At 39.1% G+C, this 20,263-nt stretch overlaps 1 protein-coding gene across 1 annotated transcript; it reads right to left on the minus strand.

Moving 5' to 3' along the window:
- Positions 1-1,074: 1,074 nt before the first annotated feature.
- Positions 1,075-18,261, minus strand: LOC103715876 (DEK domain-containing chromatin-associated protein 2-like). The gene is made up of 11 exons (XM_088709955.2): positions 17,822-18,261; positions 17,639-17,672; positions 11,684-11,763; positions 11,489-11,548; positions 10,917-11,027; positions 10,757-10,831; positions 10,566-10,643; positions 9,884-10,205; positions 2,113-2,210; positions 2,002-2,032; positions 1,075-1,869 (listed from the first exon to the last, which is right to left on the minus strand). Exons 1-11 carry the CDS (start codon positions 18,059-18,061, stop codon positions 1,430-1,432), a joined length of 1,569 nt encoding a protein of 522 aa, XP_088566081.2. The 5' UTR covers positions 18,062-18,261; the 3' UTR covers positions 1,075-1,429.
- Positions 18,262-20,263: the final 2,002 nt, after the last annotated feature.

Consider the following 20,263-nt stretch of genomic DNA (forward strand, 5'->3'; position numbering starts at 1 on the left):
ACATAATAGATCAGAATGTGTGGTGTAGATTATCTATTTGTGTGTCCCATCACATACTACAATTAAAAGGCATAGCTCGTTTAGTTATGCCACATGTGTGGTCTTCTTCTTCCAAGTGCTTAAAGTATTCCTTAAGATATTCCGCGACTTCGTCCTGAAGAGGTTCGACTACGCACTTTCCATGCCCTCTTTGGTACCTTTTAAATGAAATGCAACAGCTTTCTTTATTAAGGAATTGGGTGCTGCGGTTGGCAAATTATTATATTAATCAGATAGGCAAACGATTTCTTTAAATATATTCAGATTTGATACATATAAATTTGGATAATAAATGGATCGATTTGTATGAACCTATTTATTAAATATATTTTGATCTATTTACCATTTGAGTAGGATGATGATTTGATCTATTTAATCTATTTAAGATCTATTTGATCTATTTGAATTCATTTAATCCATTAAAAACTATTTAACTTATTTAATTTGATTCAACCTGTTTGATAAATATGTTATGTGGATTGAATTGGGTTATCTATTTGATAAACAAGTTGGTTCAGATTTTAATTTTTAACATATCCAATAAACAAGTTAGATTTGAGTTGATAAATTTTTGGCTTAACCTATATTTAATCCATCCCATTGGATTAACACCCCTATTGGTTGCTGTTGTTCCATTATTTCATAGCGTATGATAAAAGAATCAGTCCAACTAGACTTTCAAAATAACCAGCAATGAGCACAACAATTGCGCAAGAGGACAAGGCATGTTCTGTCTTATGATTTAAAGTTATTCTAAATTTGTGGTAGATGGACTTATTTTTTACTGCTATATTGTTGTTATTTGTCCTAGAAGCAGAGAGAATTTAGGCAGCTGAATCAAGGCAGGTGCAAAACTAGGAACCACAAAATACCCTGAAAAGGTGCGGGGCAATAGCCGTACCAGTTGCATCATACAACTAGGCCATCCGAATTCTGGCTCTGACAGTCTCAATGGTCAGAGAGTCAAAAGATCCACAAAGCCTTGAGCATAAAAGGCTTTCATTCAGATTGTTTCAAGACAGCAGGAACAGGACAGGCAATAATGTCATATTATATGGTATTATCACATTTGAAAACTATCCAGGCAAAGTTTAGAGAAAGAAAAGAGGCAGGCTAGTTTAGACATTGTGCTATTTAATCACATACAACAACAGGGCTCTGTACATTGCTCAAGAAGTCATAAAATGGTCAGATGCCATCGGATCAATGGTTTACTTCAGGGAGTAACTGCTAGGTCGCCGTTGGGCAAAGACAATGGTAAAGTTCGAAGTTGGATGACCTTCCACGAGCTTGCAATGGTGAGGCTGAAAATTAGTGAAAGCTGGCGAATCCATTTCAACAAGCATTCATATACAGTACACATCACCACCTTGTAAGCCTTCCTCTGTATTTATTCTCCAGCATCCTCATCCGACCCTTCTGCTGCGTCTTCTTCTCCTCCAGCATCCTCGCCCGATCCTTCTGCATCTTCTTCTGCTCCTCCAGCATCCTCGCCCGATCCTTCTGCATCTTCTTCTGCTCCTCCAGCATCCTCGCCCGATCCTTCAGCATCTTCTTCTTCTCCAGCATCCTCGCCCGACCCTTCTGCATCTTCTTCTTCTCCAGCATCCTCACCCGACCCTTCTACATCTTCTTCTTCTCCAGCATCCTCACCCGACCCTTCTGCAACTTCTTCTTCTCCAGCATCCTCTCCCGACCTTTCTGCATCGTCTCCTCTTGAAGCATCAGCATCATTGTCTTGATTATCCTCTTCATCATCGGTGAACACATCGTCAATGATGCGCCTTACCTCTTCCCATCTGTGACTTAGGTCCATTTTGAAGTAAGCCTCTGCAGATGAATATATGTTGCAATGTCAAAAATCCAAGACCCAGAATATGGGAGGGGGAGAAAAAAAATAAAATGTTCATTACGAGCCGACATGAAAAAGGATCACTAAAAGCTCCAGGAGTAACAACATACCTAATTGCCTGAAGATATCACCCGCACTAATCTGCATCCAAACATTCAAGTTCCCATATATCATACTCAAGAAAGGCAGAAAACAACACCACCGAGTTGGAGAATACTCACTTTTTGGAACTCGAATTCGTCCGCAAAATCCACGACGACAGCCCGCATCTCTTCTTCTGTGGGTTCCGGGGGAGGCTTCCTGCCAACTTTCACTTTTCCTGATGTCAAACCAGGAAAAGAAACATCTTAGAAGGAAAAGTGCATACTTGCTAATCTGTTGCAAGATTTTTAAGTCAAAACTTGTTGATTACCAATATAACAAATCAACACTGACTACTCATGATGCATAATACAAAATTCTTTCTATAAATCATGGTTGATATGCAATATATACAAATACTACTGTTATGCTTACATAAATATAAAAAAATTAATTAAAATTCAAACCAATATGTACACCTCTTATCTCCTGTTATATAACAGCCATATTTCCAAACCTTTTCACCCATATTATATGAGAACTGGTAACAACCATCATGTTGCTTGGAAATTGTGGGCAAGGAAATGAATATGCACGAAAATTGGATTGGATTATGCCTAGGTTGATAGATTTCAGCTGATTTTTTCAATTTCCCACACTTTCTCAGAATCTGAACATGGACTTGATAACACCTGTCACCAGAACCATTAATAATGTGACCACATTTTATAGCATCCACCAAACATCCACATCATATCTTTCTTTTTTTTTCCTAGGTAAAGGGGAGGTTAAAGACCACCCAGCTTGTGAAGAGAAACGAAATACAACAAAATTAAAAACACTACAGAAATAAGCCTCACGACTTTCGAGGCAAAAACAGATCTTTTCAAGTAAGGACTCTAATTCTGCTTTTTGGAAGATACTTGGCTGGATAAAATCCTTTAGGTTCTCTTTTTCCAGCACTTTATACAGCATGTCAGAAAACTAGTATTTTGATTCTACAATGTTAGAACTGCATGAGTTGCTGGAAATTGCCTCTAAGAGTGCTGCCCCGTCAGCAGGAAGATCTTGAATGGAATGAATTATCAATTATGCTGAATGGCTTAAGACCTAATGCTGGACCTAACCTTCATAAATGGAAATTCAATGCTAACAACAATAACAGTCAATACTTTCTTTCTGAATAATGGACGTCTAAAGAGCCATGTGTATAAATTGTTATTGAAAGCAGCAGTCCCTGAAAAGTTTCAGATTTTCTTATGGTTAGCTGTAGAAACCGTCTACATAGAGGGGAAGTACTCTCAAAAAAGGTGGGGAATGTAAGTACTGATTGCCTTTTCTGCAAGAACCCAACTGAAACTACTAGTCATATTCTTCTCTCTTGCCCCTTTACCAAGGTCTGGAGTTCAATTAAAATAAGAGTAAAAATTCAGAGGTCTTCCACCTTCCATCATCACTCTGAACAAATTGGAGAAGGAAAAGAATGCAAAAGAAGATAAGACTATGGAATCCGCTGGCAGTTGCTATATACTGGTGCATATGGAGAGAGAGGAACAAAAGAATTTTCTTAAGGCAAGAATATGACTGGAAGACCATCCTATGGGATGCATTATTTATTCTAAAGGAATGGAGCTTGCTAGGCTATTCAAGAAGTAGGAAATCTTTCCAACTACTTTAGAATAAGGTTGCTTCTCTACTACCAGCAAACGGCCTCTCTCGTGGATGAATGATCAGGTTTTGATGTTGGCAGGAGCTAGCTAGTTTTGAATTCTTCAATTCTGGCCTTTTTTCCCTTTTCTCCTACACTTTTTAACTTTCTCCTTCTCTCCTTTCTTCCTTTAGCTTTGTAACTGCTCCACTTTTTCTTCTCTTTAATTATATTTGGTGGATCTAACCCTCCTTTAACCCTCAAAAAAGACTTGAGGCAAGAACAACCTGAAAGAACAGAATGCAAATCACTAACCTATCCATCAAGGATTCAACAAAGTGCTCAGAAGATTGAACTGCTGGAGTCTTTCCTATTGCAAAGATATGCCCATGCATCAAAAAGTTCGAGGATGTATGTTCCTTATAACTACCTCAATAGATCCTTTCTTTGCGAGGAAAATTCTTTTGTTTCTCTTTCCATAGCACCCAGCTGATTGGCATATTTATAACTAGTCCCATGCAAATCTCCACTGACGAGGAACAACCACATCATATCACCTTAATTAGTCTCACTTAACTAAAATATATAATCACCAATCTCTCTCTCTCTCTCTACTGTACTCTACTATATTGTGCACATTCATACGAGCATATCTTTTGCACGGACACAAAATTAGTTACAAAATAGTGCTATAGTTGAAAATGCTATGACAAATAACCCACATAAATCTCCCCCATTTGGAAAGAACCGTCCCAAGCAAGCGGGACTTCTAGCATCATGACACTTCTCCAAAGAAAGAAAGTATTGCAGCAATATTTGTCAACATATAATTGCTACTAGTCATACAACCACCTTGGAGGCTATTCCACTTGAAGCAAAGTTGCCACATGCCGTAAACCTCGGTTAGCATCTTGCAGGGAGGCTCAGCAAATGCATGTCAAAGAAACTCTTAGCCTTTTCCACACCCAATTGTTTTTGGACTAATTGTATCGGTCATTCATTGGACACAGCTGCCTCCACTCAACATGGGACAGTCTCAGAACTTAGCGATGCAGGAACTGCTGCATCCTATGCATGAAATGAAGTGAAGGTCGATGATACATACTATAAGCAGCTGACCGGGCGGAAGGAAATGGATTTTAAAGGTAAAGTAATAAAGATGACATGCATTATTGCGTACCAAGATGCATCAATGCACATCAGCATGCATGGTAAAAGTTATACATAGCAGTTAAGGGTTCATATCCTAATCTGCCTTTTGGGCCCATGCTCAACCTTTCCAAAGTGTTTTTTTGACAGTTTAAAAATCTTCCTGTTGACCTTTTTTTTAGCTTTTTCTTGAGGATTCAAAGACCTACTAGACCACAAGTTGGATATTGTGACAACACAAAATAATAGCTTGATGCTAAATCAAAGGTTCAATATGAACGAAGGCCCTATTCTTTTTCATTCTAAGCTGTCTTCATAAAAAGACAATTGAGATCACTTTCTTGAATGTCCACTTGAATCAAATCAAGATCCTAAATCTCAGATCTTTAAATCCACTAAGAGACATGTTGAGATCATGGAGACTATTAAGGCAGGTCTTTGAGTGACTAAAAATCTATCAGACCAAAAGAGTTGTCTCCATTATCATATCAGCATGGATTTTAGACATAAACACATGATATTTGTTTAACCTATGGTTCATTGTTCTATGTATTTCATGATCAAAGTCATAAACACATTTACATGCATTAATTGCATGATATACAATCGAAGGCCAGTAGGTGCGGAACAAAAAACCATAGCCTTCCCCTCATTATGGCTAACCCCTCGAGATCAACCTTATGTAGAATGTTTTCTGGTACTTGAACTAGGAAAGGTGTTTCATGTCCACAAGAATAGAGTATACAGGGTACTTAAAGGCGATACCAGAGAGGTATTGAGAATATATGAGCTTCCCATATTACCAATAGCGAATACATGACAGTGCCACTAATATGTAAACATAGTTGTATGTATCCTTGTAATTCTTACTATAATTTCAGCTTAATTCTACAGTGTATATATTGCTGTATAATGCTTCTCTATGTTTTGAATCATAAATTACCTGAAACTGCAGATTGCACACATGAAAAGGTAATCAGGACAGATATCAGAACAAGAAATGGTGCTAAGATTTATACCCAAGCAAAAAACAATGTATGTTTTTCCAAAAGATGTCCATGCAAAAATATAAAGCAGTTAAAATTGGCTTAGATTGAACGCAATGATGGTAATCGCCAGTTATGAAACTTTTGACATATACTGCATACCTTTCTGGTCAGCATGGGCACAAGAAGCAATATTTTAGTCCTTATTCCCATTCGATCGATGATTTGACCAAATTACTTCCAAGAATCACTTGTATTCCTGCCTCAAGTTAGAAACAACTAGTGCCTACACTAGTATAGCGAGACTACACTCATCCAATCAAGCCCCGCCTTTGTAGGACAATTGTCGTTTGTTTCCTTTCTATAAAAGATCATAATCATCCACTCTAACGACCAAGGTATGCCATACCATACCGAATTAGACGGTACAAAGCGTAATATACCATACCGGTTCAATACCGATACATGGTAGGAGGTGTACCAACACTTGGTACAATGAATTAGCCCCCGTATCAGGTGTACCGATAATAATAACAAGGTGTCACTGATACAGAGCCTGGTACCGAGATAGTGTACCTTACCAACGATTATACGAAGGTCGGCGGAATCGTCCCGAACTGGACGGTTCCGACAATGAAAACGAAACCATCGCCGAAGCCGGAGAAAGAGAAAGAAAGAAAGAACGAGCGAGGGAGGGAGGGAGAGGGAGAGGGCGGGACGCCGGCGGAGGGCCGGCGGAGGCCGGCCTCGGCCGCAGCCGTTGCCCCTTCCTCCGCCGGCCATCCACCGAAGTCCCTCCCTCTCCCCCCTTCTCTCTCTCCCATGAGCTGCATGCCATCTCCATCGGACAAACCCGACACGGCCCATACCGAGTCGTGCCACTGGGGAACCGGTAGGGTGCCCGATACCGGTTCTGCCGACCTTAGATTATACACTCCATTTCCACTCCAATCAGCCTTTACTTCTAGCACCTCCACAAAAATTGCATGTGTGGAATTCTAGCATTATAAACATTAATCACCAAGATTATGTGCTGCCCTAGCACTCACATATTGCCACATGAAATAATTTAAGATGGGTTGTTCATCTCCTCATCCCTTCTCCTTTGTTCCATTCATTCCTCCACATTAACTAACTCTTGTATATTTGCTGCCAATGATGTCTACAACCTCTCCTCAAAAAATGCCAAGGTCTTCACAGCCAATACTGGAAAAAAGGATGAGAAGTGGAAGGGGATGTGGTTTCTAATATCCTCATGAGTGTCGATTCTACCAAATAAAGACAGAAAGTTGTTGAGGTACTGCAAAACTTACCATTTTCATCCCCCCTTCCCCTTTCCCTTCTTTTATCATTTATTTCTCTTGGTTTTCTAACTTCTCACCCACTTCCCTTTCCCTTGGTGAACCACTTCCATATTCTTAATGAATCGGCAATGGATAATTTATCTTTTCATCAAAATAAAAAGGACTCTCCAATCATGAAAATCACTCTATCTATTGTTCAAATGTCATCTTTTTCATGCTTTATTCTTTCTCTAATTTTAGATCACATTAGCTCACTGAATACCCCACTTCACTTACCATCTACTTGGTCCTTCTGCCCAACTTGTATGCAACCCCAACACGTATCTATTGCCTCACTCGCTAGTTTGGGTTTGACCCACTAAACTTAGCCCATGTTTTAGATGGGGTGGGCCAAGATATCACCAAGCAAGAAAACTCTAGCCCGAGTTGAAAGTGGAAAGAGCATGGACAACAAACTCCAAGCCCAAAAGCATGATGCAACCAGCCCAAATATGGGATCCAACGCACAATACACTTGTGTAGGAATCTATATATGTGTGTAATATAACATAGGTAGTGACAGCAAAAAAGATAAATTTGTTGACACTTAAACTTTCAGAATGTAAGCAAAAGATTAACTTAGTATTGTCTTAATTTAGTCCAAGGGGCTGTTTGGTTTCTATAAGTTTTTTTTTAAACACATAACTATAAACATAATTTCTATAAACGTGTTTTATGAAAAATAAGGGGGATTTATTTTTCATTAACCTCATTTTTCATGTTTTGCAACTTGCCAGTTTTGGCAAAACAGGTTTTATGGAAAACAACCAAACATTTTTGTAAAACTCATTCATTTTGAATTCTTTATAGACTTGTTTTAGTAAAACTTGTCAACCAAACAGCCCCTAAATTGAATAAGAAATAGAATAACTTATTATATAGTAGTCAAACATGCTTTCTAAAATAGGATGATCTTAGATTTACAAGTTGAGATTATTGCTGGCCCCAATCATTTACTTAGTTTGACCCAAGCTCAACCCATGGTACTATGCTCTATGCCTGAAATGCAGTATGTACGATCAGCTTCAAACTATGGTAAACTTGGGCCAAGCTTTGACATTGTTGGCAAAGCCTGAGTCCACTCCCCAACAAGGTTAGCCGAACCAGTACTGAGACCTGTGCTGATCGGCTACTAGTTCAATACAGGGTTAACCGGGCGATTTATCTTGGTTCAACACATTATTTTCAAGTATTTTGAGATATTGAAAGAGGAGGGGGGCCCGAACCAATTCAAATTGGTGTGGATTGAGCAGTTCAAGCTATTTTCTGGAAAAAAGCATCGAACCATGCCGGTTGCGCACCGGCTCAGAGCGGTTCAAGTTATTTTTTGAAAAAACGTACCGAACCCGATACCACGCTGGTTCGATTCGGTACAGAATAAACCGGAGAGCCTGGTTCGGCAAACCATTCACTCTTCCAACAATGTCGGTAGAACCGATACCAAGCACCGTACAGGTTGTCCGGTGGGATGAGTCAGTACGGGCCCGCATCATACCATATTGAGTCTGTACCGACACAGTAGAGGAGGCGGGGGAGAGAGAAAAAGAGAGAGAGAAGGGTGAGAGAGGGAGGGAGGCCGACGAAGGGTAGTGAAGGCCGGCGGAGGGCCATCGAAGGCCGGCAACTCGGGCAGGAGGTGGAGGAAACCTCCGTGCCCGAAAAACAAGGCAGGTCTCTTGTTTCGTTCGCAAAGAAAACCTTCACGACCGAAAAACAGGGTGGGTCCCTGGAGGAGCGTCCTCCGCGCGGCTCTTCGGCTGGCCTCCACCTCCCTCTCTCTTCCTTCCTCTCCCTCTCCCTCCCTCCCCCGTGCTCTCTCTTTCTCTCTCTTTCCTTCTCCTTCTCCTCTGCTGGCAATAGATTTCGTTTTCGTTGCCGGAACCATGCCGGTCAGCCACCAAGATGACTCGGTACAACCGAAACCGCCCAATTTGAGACAGTTCCACCGACATTGCTCCCCAGTTTCACCTAGCCCACCTCATGTGCAGTCACGCTCTTGCCCGCTCACCTCCATTGTCATGTAGATCTAAGTCTAACACATGAAAATTAGATGGAAACTGCAGTTTACAGAATCATCTCTTTCTCAACATTCGATCTAAAGTAATCGCCTTAGATGTAGAAACCGATTAACACTAGTTTATTCAGTTCAGCTTCATGCAAATTAAGCATATGATTAGATCAACTAAGACAACAAGTGTCTGAACCTAAGATAGTATTAATTTTATTTGACACTTAAATAATCTATAAGGCAGTCATATCCCTTGTCAAGTTAATAACCTAAATTAATATTTCCTTCTTCAGAGAAGTGAAAACCTCTGGTTTCACTACTCTTATCTCTTCCTTCTGCTGTAAATACTGCCTGTTTATACCTTAATAAAATCTGGGTGGTTTATTTGCCTCTCATTTCCATCAAAAAAAGAAAACTTAAATTAATATGTATCATCTAACTGATGCAAAACATTATAGCCCAAATGGATTAATATTATCAGAACACAGAGTTGAATGATTTTTGAGTCAAATAGCAACTCTTTCCCACTAAATTCAGCCTTCGATCAAAGAGGATGAACCAAACTTAACTACATGTTTAAAGAAAAGTGAAAGAAAAGAGAAAGAAAAGAGAAAAGAAAAAGGACAAAATTTAGTTTCCATATATTAAATTAGTTCATTGGCAGTCACGTATTTTTGATAACTCTGAGTAAAACTATTTTTTCAAGATAAAAATGTGATGACAAATGGCAAAAACATAACAATATCTGCTTCTATTCAAGAAATCAGTGAAAGTTACCTTTTCCCTTGGAAACATTTGATGCAGACTTAGCAGCCTTTTTTCCAACTGTCTTCTTGACCACAGTTGCTTTCTTTTCATCATTCTGGCCATCCTTTTTACCCTTCATTTGGGGATTGAATGTTGAAGACTGGCCAGAATCTCTGTTATTAACAGCAGCACTCTTTTTTGATGTGATTTTGGTGATTTTCACAGAATTTTTTTTGACTGAAACAGCTTTCTCCTTCAGCTTAGCCTTAGAACCTTTTCTCATTGGCTCCTTGGAAGAACCCTTGTTTGGGTCAAAGTTCTTTACTTCCTCGCTGGGACTCCTTTTCTGTTTCTGGACATCAAAATAGTTCCTATCCCAAATCAAAAGACAGCGGCCGAAAAATTAAAAAAAAATGCTCTAACCAAGAGGTACCATTAGCTTGTAAGAAAGGCTTTATTGCAAACTTTAAATGCTGATGCCACTCACTCATGTATGGGTATCACTATATCCACTGGATTCATGCATGTGTTTCTGTGGCATGCATGTCAAATTCTCAAATTTTAAAAAGGTGACCTTGCATTCAAATGGAGTATGACAGTTTACCAATACCTCTCAATTAAATATAATGGTAGACCAATGATTATGTTATACAAACATCTTGATTAATAAAAAACTGCAGATGGGAAAGTAACACTCTATAAGGATGCAAACCTTGTTTTCTATATTAGAAAGTGTTTCTCCATGTGCCTTCTGACTAGACTCTTTGATGCTCTTCTGTTTTCTGCCCCTCTGCAAGAAAAAATCATCAAAATATCTCAAGAAAGTGTCATTTAACTAACAGTCTCATGCAAGTTAATTCAAAAAAAAGCATCTCAATGTCAGAAGAAGCACAGGACCCCTACATTCTCAGCAAGTACAACATGTCTGGTAACATGTGGAGATTCCAAAAATTCCAGTAATCTGGCTGAGACTTCTTCCTGGAAGTACAATGCAGCTAAACAAATTGAAACATACAATATACTTTTACCAAAATCATGACAGTATCATTTACTACTAACCAACCTTTTTTGTGGTGGCTTTCATATCCAGGATGTCAAGCAACTCACAGAAAAGCAGCAATCTTTCTTTATTACACTTATGGAGCTGTTCTTTAACTTTTGCCCTCTCTTTTTCCTGCAGAGGGATTATGAAATGACAGGTCAAAATTGTGGTAATAAAAGAACTTATAATAACAATATCTCTGCAGATGCAGTTGATTTTGTTTTCAACAAAATCTACTATACGTCCATAAAAGGCAGCCTAGTGCACGAGGCTCCTTCTATTACAGAGTCTAGGAAAGGACAAATGTACGCAGCCTTACCCTGCTTGCAGATTGTGTTTCCATGTTTCAAACCTGTGACACCTAGGTCAGAATGGAGAAACCTTAGCATTGTGCCAAGGCTCATCCTCTATTATACGCCTATGCCAACAAGAAATCAATTTAAATTTCTCATAGTTTACCCCACATATGCCATTCATATGGGAATTTAAAATCAAAAGTAAATAAAACAAGCAATAATGCAATATCATCATTGAATGTTAATATTATCATAGTAAGTTGATGGAAGAATACAATAATAGGTAAATTATGGTACCTCATTTTCAGCCCAAACAAAACCAGAAAACTGTAGAATGTTCTTCTTCCAAGAGTATACCTGGAAACAAGTACCCTAACTATGAAACAATATTCAAGTGAAATACATTATAGGTCTAGTTTGCATCTACACTAAAACAACAGTCTGGTATTCAATTCTGGTTCTAAGTAAAACAATTTAAAAAGGTAGCCTTACATTTGATTTTCTTCCATAAAGAATTGTGTGAAGAACTTGAAGATTCTCATCAGACTTTCCTTTTGACAGCTTGAAGACCACTGGAATTTAACACAATTAGAAGAAACCACAAAGCAATTGACTGTTAGCAACATGACTGAATGAGGACATTACACATAAGGAAATGCACTTCATTACTAATATTGCAAATATTTGCGCCTAATTAACATAAATAAATAGGGTCTTCTTTTTCTGAATGTAAAACTAGTTAAAAAATATTTTAAAAAAATAAAACATCACTTGGTTCATACTGATATGGTTCAGTACTAGTTTAGGACCAATCATAAGCTAAAGCAAGAAATATTGCACTTGCAATATTCCCCTAAGTAATGAATCTTTACTCTGGGAAGATGGGAAAGCAATAGAGTCGCATATAAGGCAACCAAAAGGATCTGAAGAAGATTTTAAGAGGTGAAGTATAACAGCCATCTGAAATGGATCTGTTGGAACAGGTGAAGATATTGTCAACAAAGTACTGAAAAGGAAGAATGCATCAACTCATTTCCATTTGACCAATTAAACTCCCGAATATCTTAATCAATCAATAAAACATAAGCAGAAATGTTGACCAAAGATAGTAAAGCAGCTTCAAGGATGATTGTCGAATAGGACTTTAAGCTGGCTTCTCACCAAGCTTAATATTGCAATGCTACAGAAACTTGGTGAGAAACGAATCCCGTAACTCATGCCTGCAACCCTCTGAATAGTTATCCATGAGTGCAAGCAAAAAAAAAAGCATGAATGGCATCAAGCGAATAAACATGCTCGCTTCTTTGATGTGGTAAGCAAGAGAAGAGAATGTATGATGGGTTTCCCCTGACTTCCCCTCTCACTCTCATACCTTTATAACACTCTGGTCTCTTGAAATAGATATGCAATTTTCATTGACTAAAGCATCTTTCACTTAAACGGGGGAGAAAGGAAGCATGTTTCTTGATTTCATCATTGTGAATAGGAACAGGTACCTCAGTTTTGAAGACACAATTCTCAGATTTAGTCACGGTCCAACCTACATAGTTCACTAGCAGCATAAAAATTGCAGGAACCCAAATTAAGTTACATTGAAAACAGGAAAAGGCATATAAAGCAAATATTTTTTTCTCAAAAGTGGCTTATTTGATCAAGGAGGGCAAAATTTGATGAGAGAGATGATCTTATTTATGAAACCTTATAAAACCAGGTCGGTTAGATAATGGCCCGCTCAGTTATCCACTTTCGATGGTTCGCCCCTCTTCTCCCCCACCCCAAACCTCATGATGCTTTGAGAGTCCCCCCAACTTTGCGATAGCTCGAGAGACCTCTTCCCCCCCCCCCCCCCCCCAGCAACTTAACCCTTCACCTCTCTTTTGCTCTTTCTATTCAAAACCCTAAAGCCATGATCGAGAACTGCATTGCCGGATTCATCATCCACTCGCCAACGGACTTCACTGCCCAGATTTTGCCCCCATCCAAGCTAATGATCTTGAGTCTAAATGATCTCCCAAGAGGTGGATCGATCCCATCTTCAATCTCATCATGATGGCCGAGAATGCGTCTGCTATGCCCTCCCTTTCCCACCCTCTCTCTCTTCCTCTCTCCTTCTCTCCCTCCCCCCTCTCTCTCTCACTATTTTCGGTCTAACTCGGAATGGCATGGTGCAAACCTGTACCATACTGAAATGGTCCCCAACTGGTACGACCTCCGTTACTAGTTCGGCGAATCTTGGTATATACTTTCATTTTTGATTAAACTACATTCCTTCTTATACAACCACCTATTTTCCTATAAATTTCATAACTAATTATCAAGGATCGTCGAACCAGTATCCGGTGCCCTACCGATCGGCACCCGATACAGTTCGGTACTAGTTCGGACCAAACCAAACTAGTACGAACTGGTTGGGCATGCCGGTTCACACACCGGCACACCCTAATTTTTTTGGGAAGAGTTCTCTCTTTTTTCGAATATTTTCTATAAATTTAAGTCTAATTTAATGTTTTCTTGATGTTATTTTTTTCATTTTTTTGCTAGGCCCTCGGGCATGCATAAAAGGTTACTTATTTCTCATTTTTTTTTCAAATTTAGGTCTAGGCTACTGTGCGCATAATCGCATCAAAACTTAAATAAATGGACACCAAATTGTTATATAAAATAGCTTGCCTGGCCCTAAATACGTTTCTGATTTTACAAAAAAAAATAATTTTTATTTTTTAAAAAAATATTTTTTAATCCAAAAATATATTTATGATTTTAAATATTATATATACTTAGTCCATAGATCTATAACATATAAAAAACTCAAGCCCAAATCAAAAAATTTGGCATGATCTCCTCTTATTTTTGCAATTTTTGAGCTATGTCCTACAAAAAAAAGAAAAGAAGAAGATAAAAAAAAGGAAGCACACCTTATTTACCCTTGGCTCTTCCTTCTGATATAACATGAATCAATGTTGTAGATTTTTTGGAAAAAAAAAAGAAGGTCCAGAATCCACTTGCGTGGCATTGGGGAAGGCCTTCTTTGGCCTTCCCCTTCAAGGGTGTTCGGCTTTTAAAGCCAACGCCATGCCACGCCACAGCGGGATGCCATAGCCTGCTATAGTAAACCCCATAGGAGGCCCCGGATTCGGTGCGAACCGGTCGAGCAGGATGGAGTCGTCCGGTTCCGGCCGGTTCTGGCGGATCCAATCAAGTTCCGGCCATGTTTTCTAATGGTGAACCGGCCCGATCGGAGACCAGGTCGATTCGGTTTAGGCTGAACCACCCGATTTGGCTCGGTTCAGCAGTCCCTGCTGGTAATTGCATTAGTCAACTACATTGCTAGTATAAGTGCCCTACAACTCATAGGAAAACTCAGTATGAATGAACAAAAAATAATTGTAAAACTATGTTTAATATGTAGTTCCATTTTCTAGGAAAATTTGCTTGCTATTTAAGAACTCGGGATCTAGCATTTACGCATACAATGGAAGAGAGATTTGCCCATGATATTAGTAAAATTAATCATATGGTAAGGACAAGTCAGGACACCTTAGTTATACAATTAGAAAAGGTAAGGGATAGCTGGTGTTTAATGAATTGATTCACTATGATGATCTTTCCAAATGCACAATCAGGTACATGCTTAACTAGTGAATCTTTTTATGTCCAGATACACACATTTATAACTATAAAACCAGAAAAAAAAGTGTCTTGACGCATGAACTTTGAAGATAATTGGGCATTAATTTATTAATGGGGTAAGACATCACAGGAAGAGAAGCTTAATTCTATGATATATCCACAAATTCAGCAAATTTGTTTCTTGATAAGTTTTAACTATAAAGACAATGACAATTTTTTGCATCAAGCATTATGCTTGAGGGGTAGGAACACCATGAGGATTATCCAAACATCAAATGGAGTGCAGGCCCCTTCCAATGAGTTGGAATTAGGATGTTCTAAAATCACCATATCACTAATTAGAACAAAGGATTTATATTTGCTATCTTTCAGCTCCCATCAGGGGTTGTGAAATGTGAAGGGACTGCCACGACTATCTCTATCTCAATTTCATACAACTAAAGTTGAAGCTGACCATGTTCACAAAGGCTAAACTTGAATAACCAGTTTTTCGAGAATCTATAAACGCTCATCCCAAAAGTAAATCTAAGTTTTATAGCTTGAGTAGCCTGAATATATGGAAAATTTTAATGTTATAATTAATCATTTATATTACCCTAGCTAATCATGAAAATGGAATAAACAAGATTGTATCATATAAGAATAAAGGAAAAGTAAAGGCAAGATTCAGATCATAAAAGTATGAACCAAAAAATATAAGGAAAGGTATAGATAAATATTTGAAGGGACCTTACAGAGCCTCATAAAGATTTTGGAGAAGTCTATTTGAGTATTCTAATTTTAAGTTTCAAGTATAGCTTGTATATGAAACTTGTTGAATTTGTGTTGCAATACAGTTTGCCATACAGTGGGATACATAAAGAGAACTATGAAGTTTCAAAATTAATTCCTAAAAAAAGAAGGCATACCTGGGTTGGGATTTGAAGACAAACTATAATATTAAAAATATGGACATGCTATGATAATTAGCAGGGGCTAAATCTAGATACATTACGTTACAGCCTTCAAACTATAAACTGTAGGACTAGTAGTAGTATTCAGCGAGATATTGGCTGCTCATCCTTTCACTTTGAGTAAAAGTGAGACCACATGAACTGTAATTTTGTTGCCACTTCTACAGGCGGAACAAGGAGGAAGCAAAGAACAGCAAACACCTGAACCATGACTACTATTTTCCCTATAAATGGATAGGCAGCCTGCTAAGCAGCGGCCCCTAGGTAAACATCTCAAAATATCCCCAGCAAGAATTTCTTCCTTGCCCTCCAAATATACAGTGCAGAAATTATGGTATCATCAACCTCCTCTTCAACCATTAAACTCTTTAATTCCTCTCTCCCCAATCATCCAGCAAATAGCTTTGTTACGTATTTTATTTTATTCAGCTTCAGAGTTCTTCTGTTGGCGTATAAATTAATAAAATTAAGAAATATGCTCTCCAGGGGGCGGGACTTTGATTAACATATTTCTGCAGAAAAATGCTCCATAGATCCACACAATAAATAATCCACCAGTATTTCATTATCCCTGTTGCACGCAAAACAATCCCAGAGTAAGAATTGCAATTGGATTTCTCTTTGATGACCAGCTGTGTTGCAAAAACATTCAACTAATAATTCCACTAAAGACATCCATCAACCTAAGCCCATCAGTCACACTATCAGTTGGAAAACTCTGCAAGAATTTCAAGGAGAAACACTGCATCTTAGTCCACAACCATAAGCTACCACAGATATTGTTTTTCCTTGGTGTCCTGATTCTCATTTGGTTGAGGATTTACAGAAATTCAACAAGACCATCATCTTTCAGATACTCCTGAGAGCAGGATCCCAGGAACCCAAAACAAATTTTAAGCCCAAATAATCCTTCCAACCAGCTAAACTCTAACTCCATTTTGATGACTCAAGCTCACAATAAACTACAATCTTTACCAGTGCACGTTGCTACATATCTCAAACAGAGCAGTTCTGCGTAATAAACAACTCAACCTTCATCCTAAACTAAATGTTTCTTTTTGAGTGACAACCTATGCAATCATGGATTTTTTTTTTTTACTCAATTAGTTTTTGCCCTGAATCAGTTAAAAGCACTCCATAACAAACTATTAGATCTAAATATGAAATCATGTCTTGCTATCTGTTAGATAACAGACTCATACAGATGGAGTTTTAGAAGCAAACATTTAGATCAGAATTCAGGAACAAAAACAGGATCCAATGTCATGGTATAGAGTAGCATGATAAAAGGGAAGATGAAACGAAATCAAAATACTAGACCACTAATGAGGCCTTGAAATGGATATAACACCATTTATGTGGCAAGCGCTGCTTCTATGGATGGAACAGGGATTGTCAATCAAGAAGATTTATGTCTTTACCGAAGATAAGGAATGAATTGATGTGATCTTTAACAATTAAGCAACAATCATTACCTGATATATTCAGACAAACATTGAATACAAAAAAAAGCACAGAATTTGATAGAGAAAACAAAATGAAACCATACAAACATCAAGAATTTGAGGAGATTTCGAACAAGATAAGGCACAAATTGCCAATCGAGATGACTCCAACCTTTACTGAAGACAAGCAGTGAATTGATGGGGCCTTTAACAATTAAACACGCAATACATCTCTCAACGTATTCAACAACAGAGGACAAGTATTGAATAGTAAAGAAGCACGGAAATTGGAGTAGAAAACAGAAGCAACACCAGGAATTTGAAAAGATCCCAGACAAGAAAAACAGTATGCGATGATTAGGAACGCTGCAAAAGGCAATGAACGGATAGAGAGGTAGATCGAAAGGTAGGGTCGGTACCATTTGGTATGTCCTGTAGCTTAGTTCCGGGGCCCTGAAACCCAGAGGAAGCTTCAGTAAAACCCTAGCTCTCGGGAATCAAACCCCGCATCAAGAAACTCTCAAAGAAACAGAATCCACCTCAAATCGAGAGCCCCAGTGTCAAGAAACGGATCAAGAACGAGAAATCAGCTAAAGATTTACCTGCTCAATAGAAAAGACCTTCGGTTCTCGGACCTTCTCATTCGGCTGCGGCCCCGGCACAAACCTATCCACGGCCTTTCTCTCCCTCACAAGCCTAGAGGCGGGCACTTCTTCCTCCCACGACACGGATCCCGTCTTCCGCTTCCCCGCCTTCTGGGCCACGTCGTGGGCATTCCCCGATCCCGAGGCTTCTGCCTTGCCTTCCCGCTTCGTCTTCCGTCCTCCTTGCGCTCCCGCCATTAGCTTCTCTCTCTGATCCTTGACTAGTTGACTTCGCGTTCTCGACTAGGATTTGAGGGAAAGAAGAGAAGGGGGAAGAAACCCTAGGTTCTTGGCGGAGAAACCCTGGATTTCTTTTCGAGAGCGAGAGAGAGAGTAGGGGGCGAGAGTGGAGAGCGAGCGCGCGCATCCGAGGGGACGCATATTCCAGTTAACCTTTCAAATGGGCGGCGGTTTGCGGTTTCAAAAGTTTTCTTGATGGGTTTTGGGTCGGTGAGCGGTGAGCCCCGTTCCCCCGGAAAAAGAAATAATAATAATAAAATCTGGGGCCGTTATTATTTTTTTTAAAATTAAAAATAATAAAATTGTTTAAAAAAACAAGAAAGAAAAAGAAAACCAAACATATATTTATATTTTTTAAAAAACAAAGAAACAGAAGAAAAAAAAAAGTACTAAATAGGTGTGGCTTTCTTTATGGCGTACAGATAATTGGCTTCTGACATGGGTCCGCAGTTAAAATTTGGGTACAAGTACCTAATCTTCTTGAGGATATATCACCCTTCGCCCAAAAAGTACCCGATGGGCTACAAAGCCAGCTTTAGAGAAAAAATAGAATTTTTGTTCCAAATTATTAAATGAATAATATTATCGGGTTTACACTTTTTTTTTCTTTTTTTTTCTTTTCTTTTTTTTTAGCAGTTCAGCGTACAAAGCGTGTACAAATACATCCAATAAAATCAAAATACACAAGCTTACGGAGTGTCTGAGGCAGCTCCCCCTCTTCTAACCACAAGATGAACCTGAGCAGTGAGCCGCATAGACAACCCTCGAAGATGGAGGGTTACGAAGAAAAATTTTGGCCAATTCATTTTCAAGACCTCCCAGCCATCCTCGATCGTTAATTATAAAGGAAATTGCCGCAGAGAAAAGGTGAGGAAGGGTGAGGCCCCATTACGTACCAAAGTAGCACAAGTACGAGAGAAGAGGAGGGGCAATGGTCAAGTGCTCCTGCATCAATAGTGGAAGTAACGGCAAGCTGCCGGGTGAGCGCGCCATCCTCCGCGATGCTGAGGTCAACCTCATCGTCTTCTCTCCCAGTGCCGAGGTCAATTTCCATTCTCTTCTCTCCGATGGCGGTTAAGGTGGTGAGGAAGAGAGAGGGCAGCATCGGCATTGCCAATGTTTGTGCGTGCATGATGTTGAAAAAATATTGTCTAAAAATTACTATATTATTATTTTATAAAAAATAATTTACTAATCTGAATTTAGTAAATTAAAAAGAGCTTACCTGGATTGAGACGTATGATATATACTGTCCTAAGAGCATGATTCACTTTCTACTAGTTTGCAGCGATCTCGTTCCTAAGTTACAATAACCTAGCTCAGCCCGATCTTCCTCTAATGAGCACGATCGCTGGAAGACTTGACCCAATCGACTCCTTCAATTGTCTTGAAAAGATAAAAAGTTGAATAGTGAAAGAACTCTGTCTATGGGAGAGAGAGAGTACTAATAAGAGAGAGATTGGATTTTTTTAATTAGAATTAATTTTGAAGAAATCTATTTATGAACCCTATCCAAAAGACCAATATAGTGTTGTATTTCCGAAGGTGCGATATTTCAGAAACATCGCATATCTATGACAACCAGAACCAATAGTTGCAACTCTTCGGAAAAAAAAAATGTCCGAAGAGTATAAGAATTTTAATATTTTTAAACATTTAAAATTTAAGAAATAAAGATGGTTTTTTTTGGTAAAAACGGCATTCATATAGTTCTCACATGAGTACAACCAGCCAGATCCGAAACAATAAAATGATACAAGGGAGAAGGAATCTTAGTGGCACTCATCTACGAAAACTCTCCCGCGTGCCGAGCAACGTAGGAGACGATCCAATCCGCAGCTCTGTTTACCTTGCGACACACATGCGCAACCTGAAAAGAAGCCAAACTCCTAAGCAGTCTGCGAGTCTCACTGACCAGTAGGTGATTGTTTCTGTATCGATCAACTCCCCATATCCGACCGATCAACACATGATTCGGGCTTCTTTTTTTTTTTTGCTGGAAGCGGGCATTTCATACAATGCGTGTACGAATACACCCAAGAAAGTCAAAATACAGCAACTCGCGGAGTGCTAGTGGCAACTCCTCCTCTCCTGACCAAAGGGTGTACCCTGAGTGGTGGGCTGCGTGGGCCGCCACCTAGTCGGTTGTTCCATTGGTCT

This window comes from Phoenix dactylifera, chromosome 13 (assembly GCF_051530095.1).
Source record: "Phoenix dactylifera cultivar Ajwa chromosome 13, Ajwa_hap1_PhDact_Kaust_v1.1, whole genome shotgun sequence".
NCBI classification, from domain to species: domain Eukaryota; kingdom Viridiplantae; phylum Streptophyta; class Magnoliopsida; order Arecales; family Arecaceae; genus Phoenix; species Phoenix dactylifera.

Coding starts and splice junctions, on each gene's coding strand:
- LOC103715876 (XM_088709955.2), bottom strand. CDS start 18,061: ATGGCGGGAGCGCAAGGAGGACGGAAGACGAAGCGGGAAGGCAAGGCA. Junction 10,832..10,916: donor TGAAAGCCACCACAAAAAAG/GTTGGTTAGTAG, acceptor TTGTACTTCCAG/GAAGAAGTCTCAGCCAGATT. Junction 2,033..2,112: donor ACGAATTCGAGTTCCAAAAA/GTGAGTATTCTC, acceptor GTTTGGATGCAG/ATTAGTGCGGGTGATATCTT.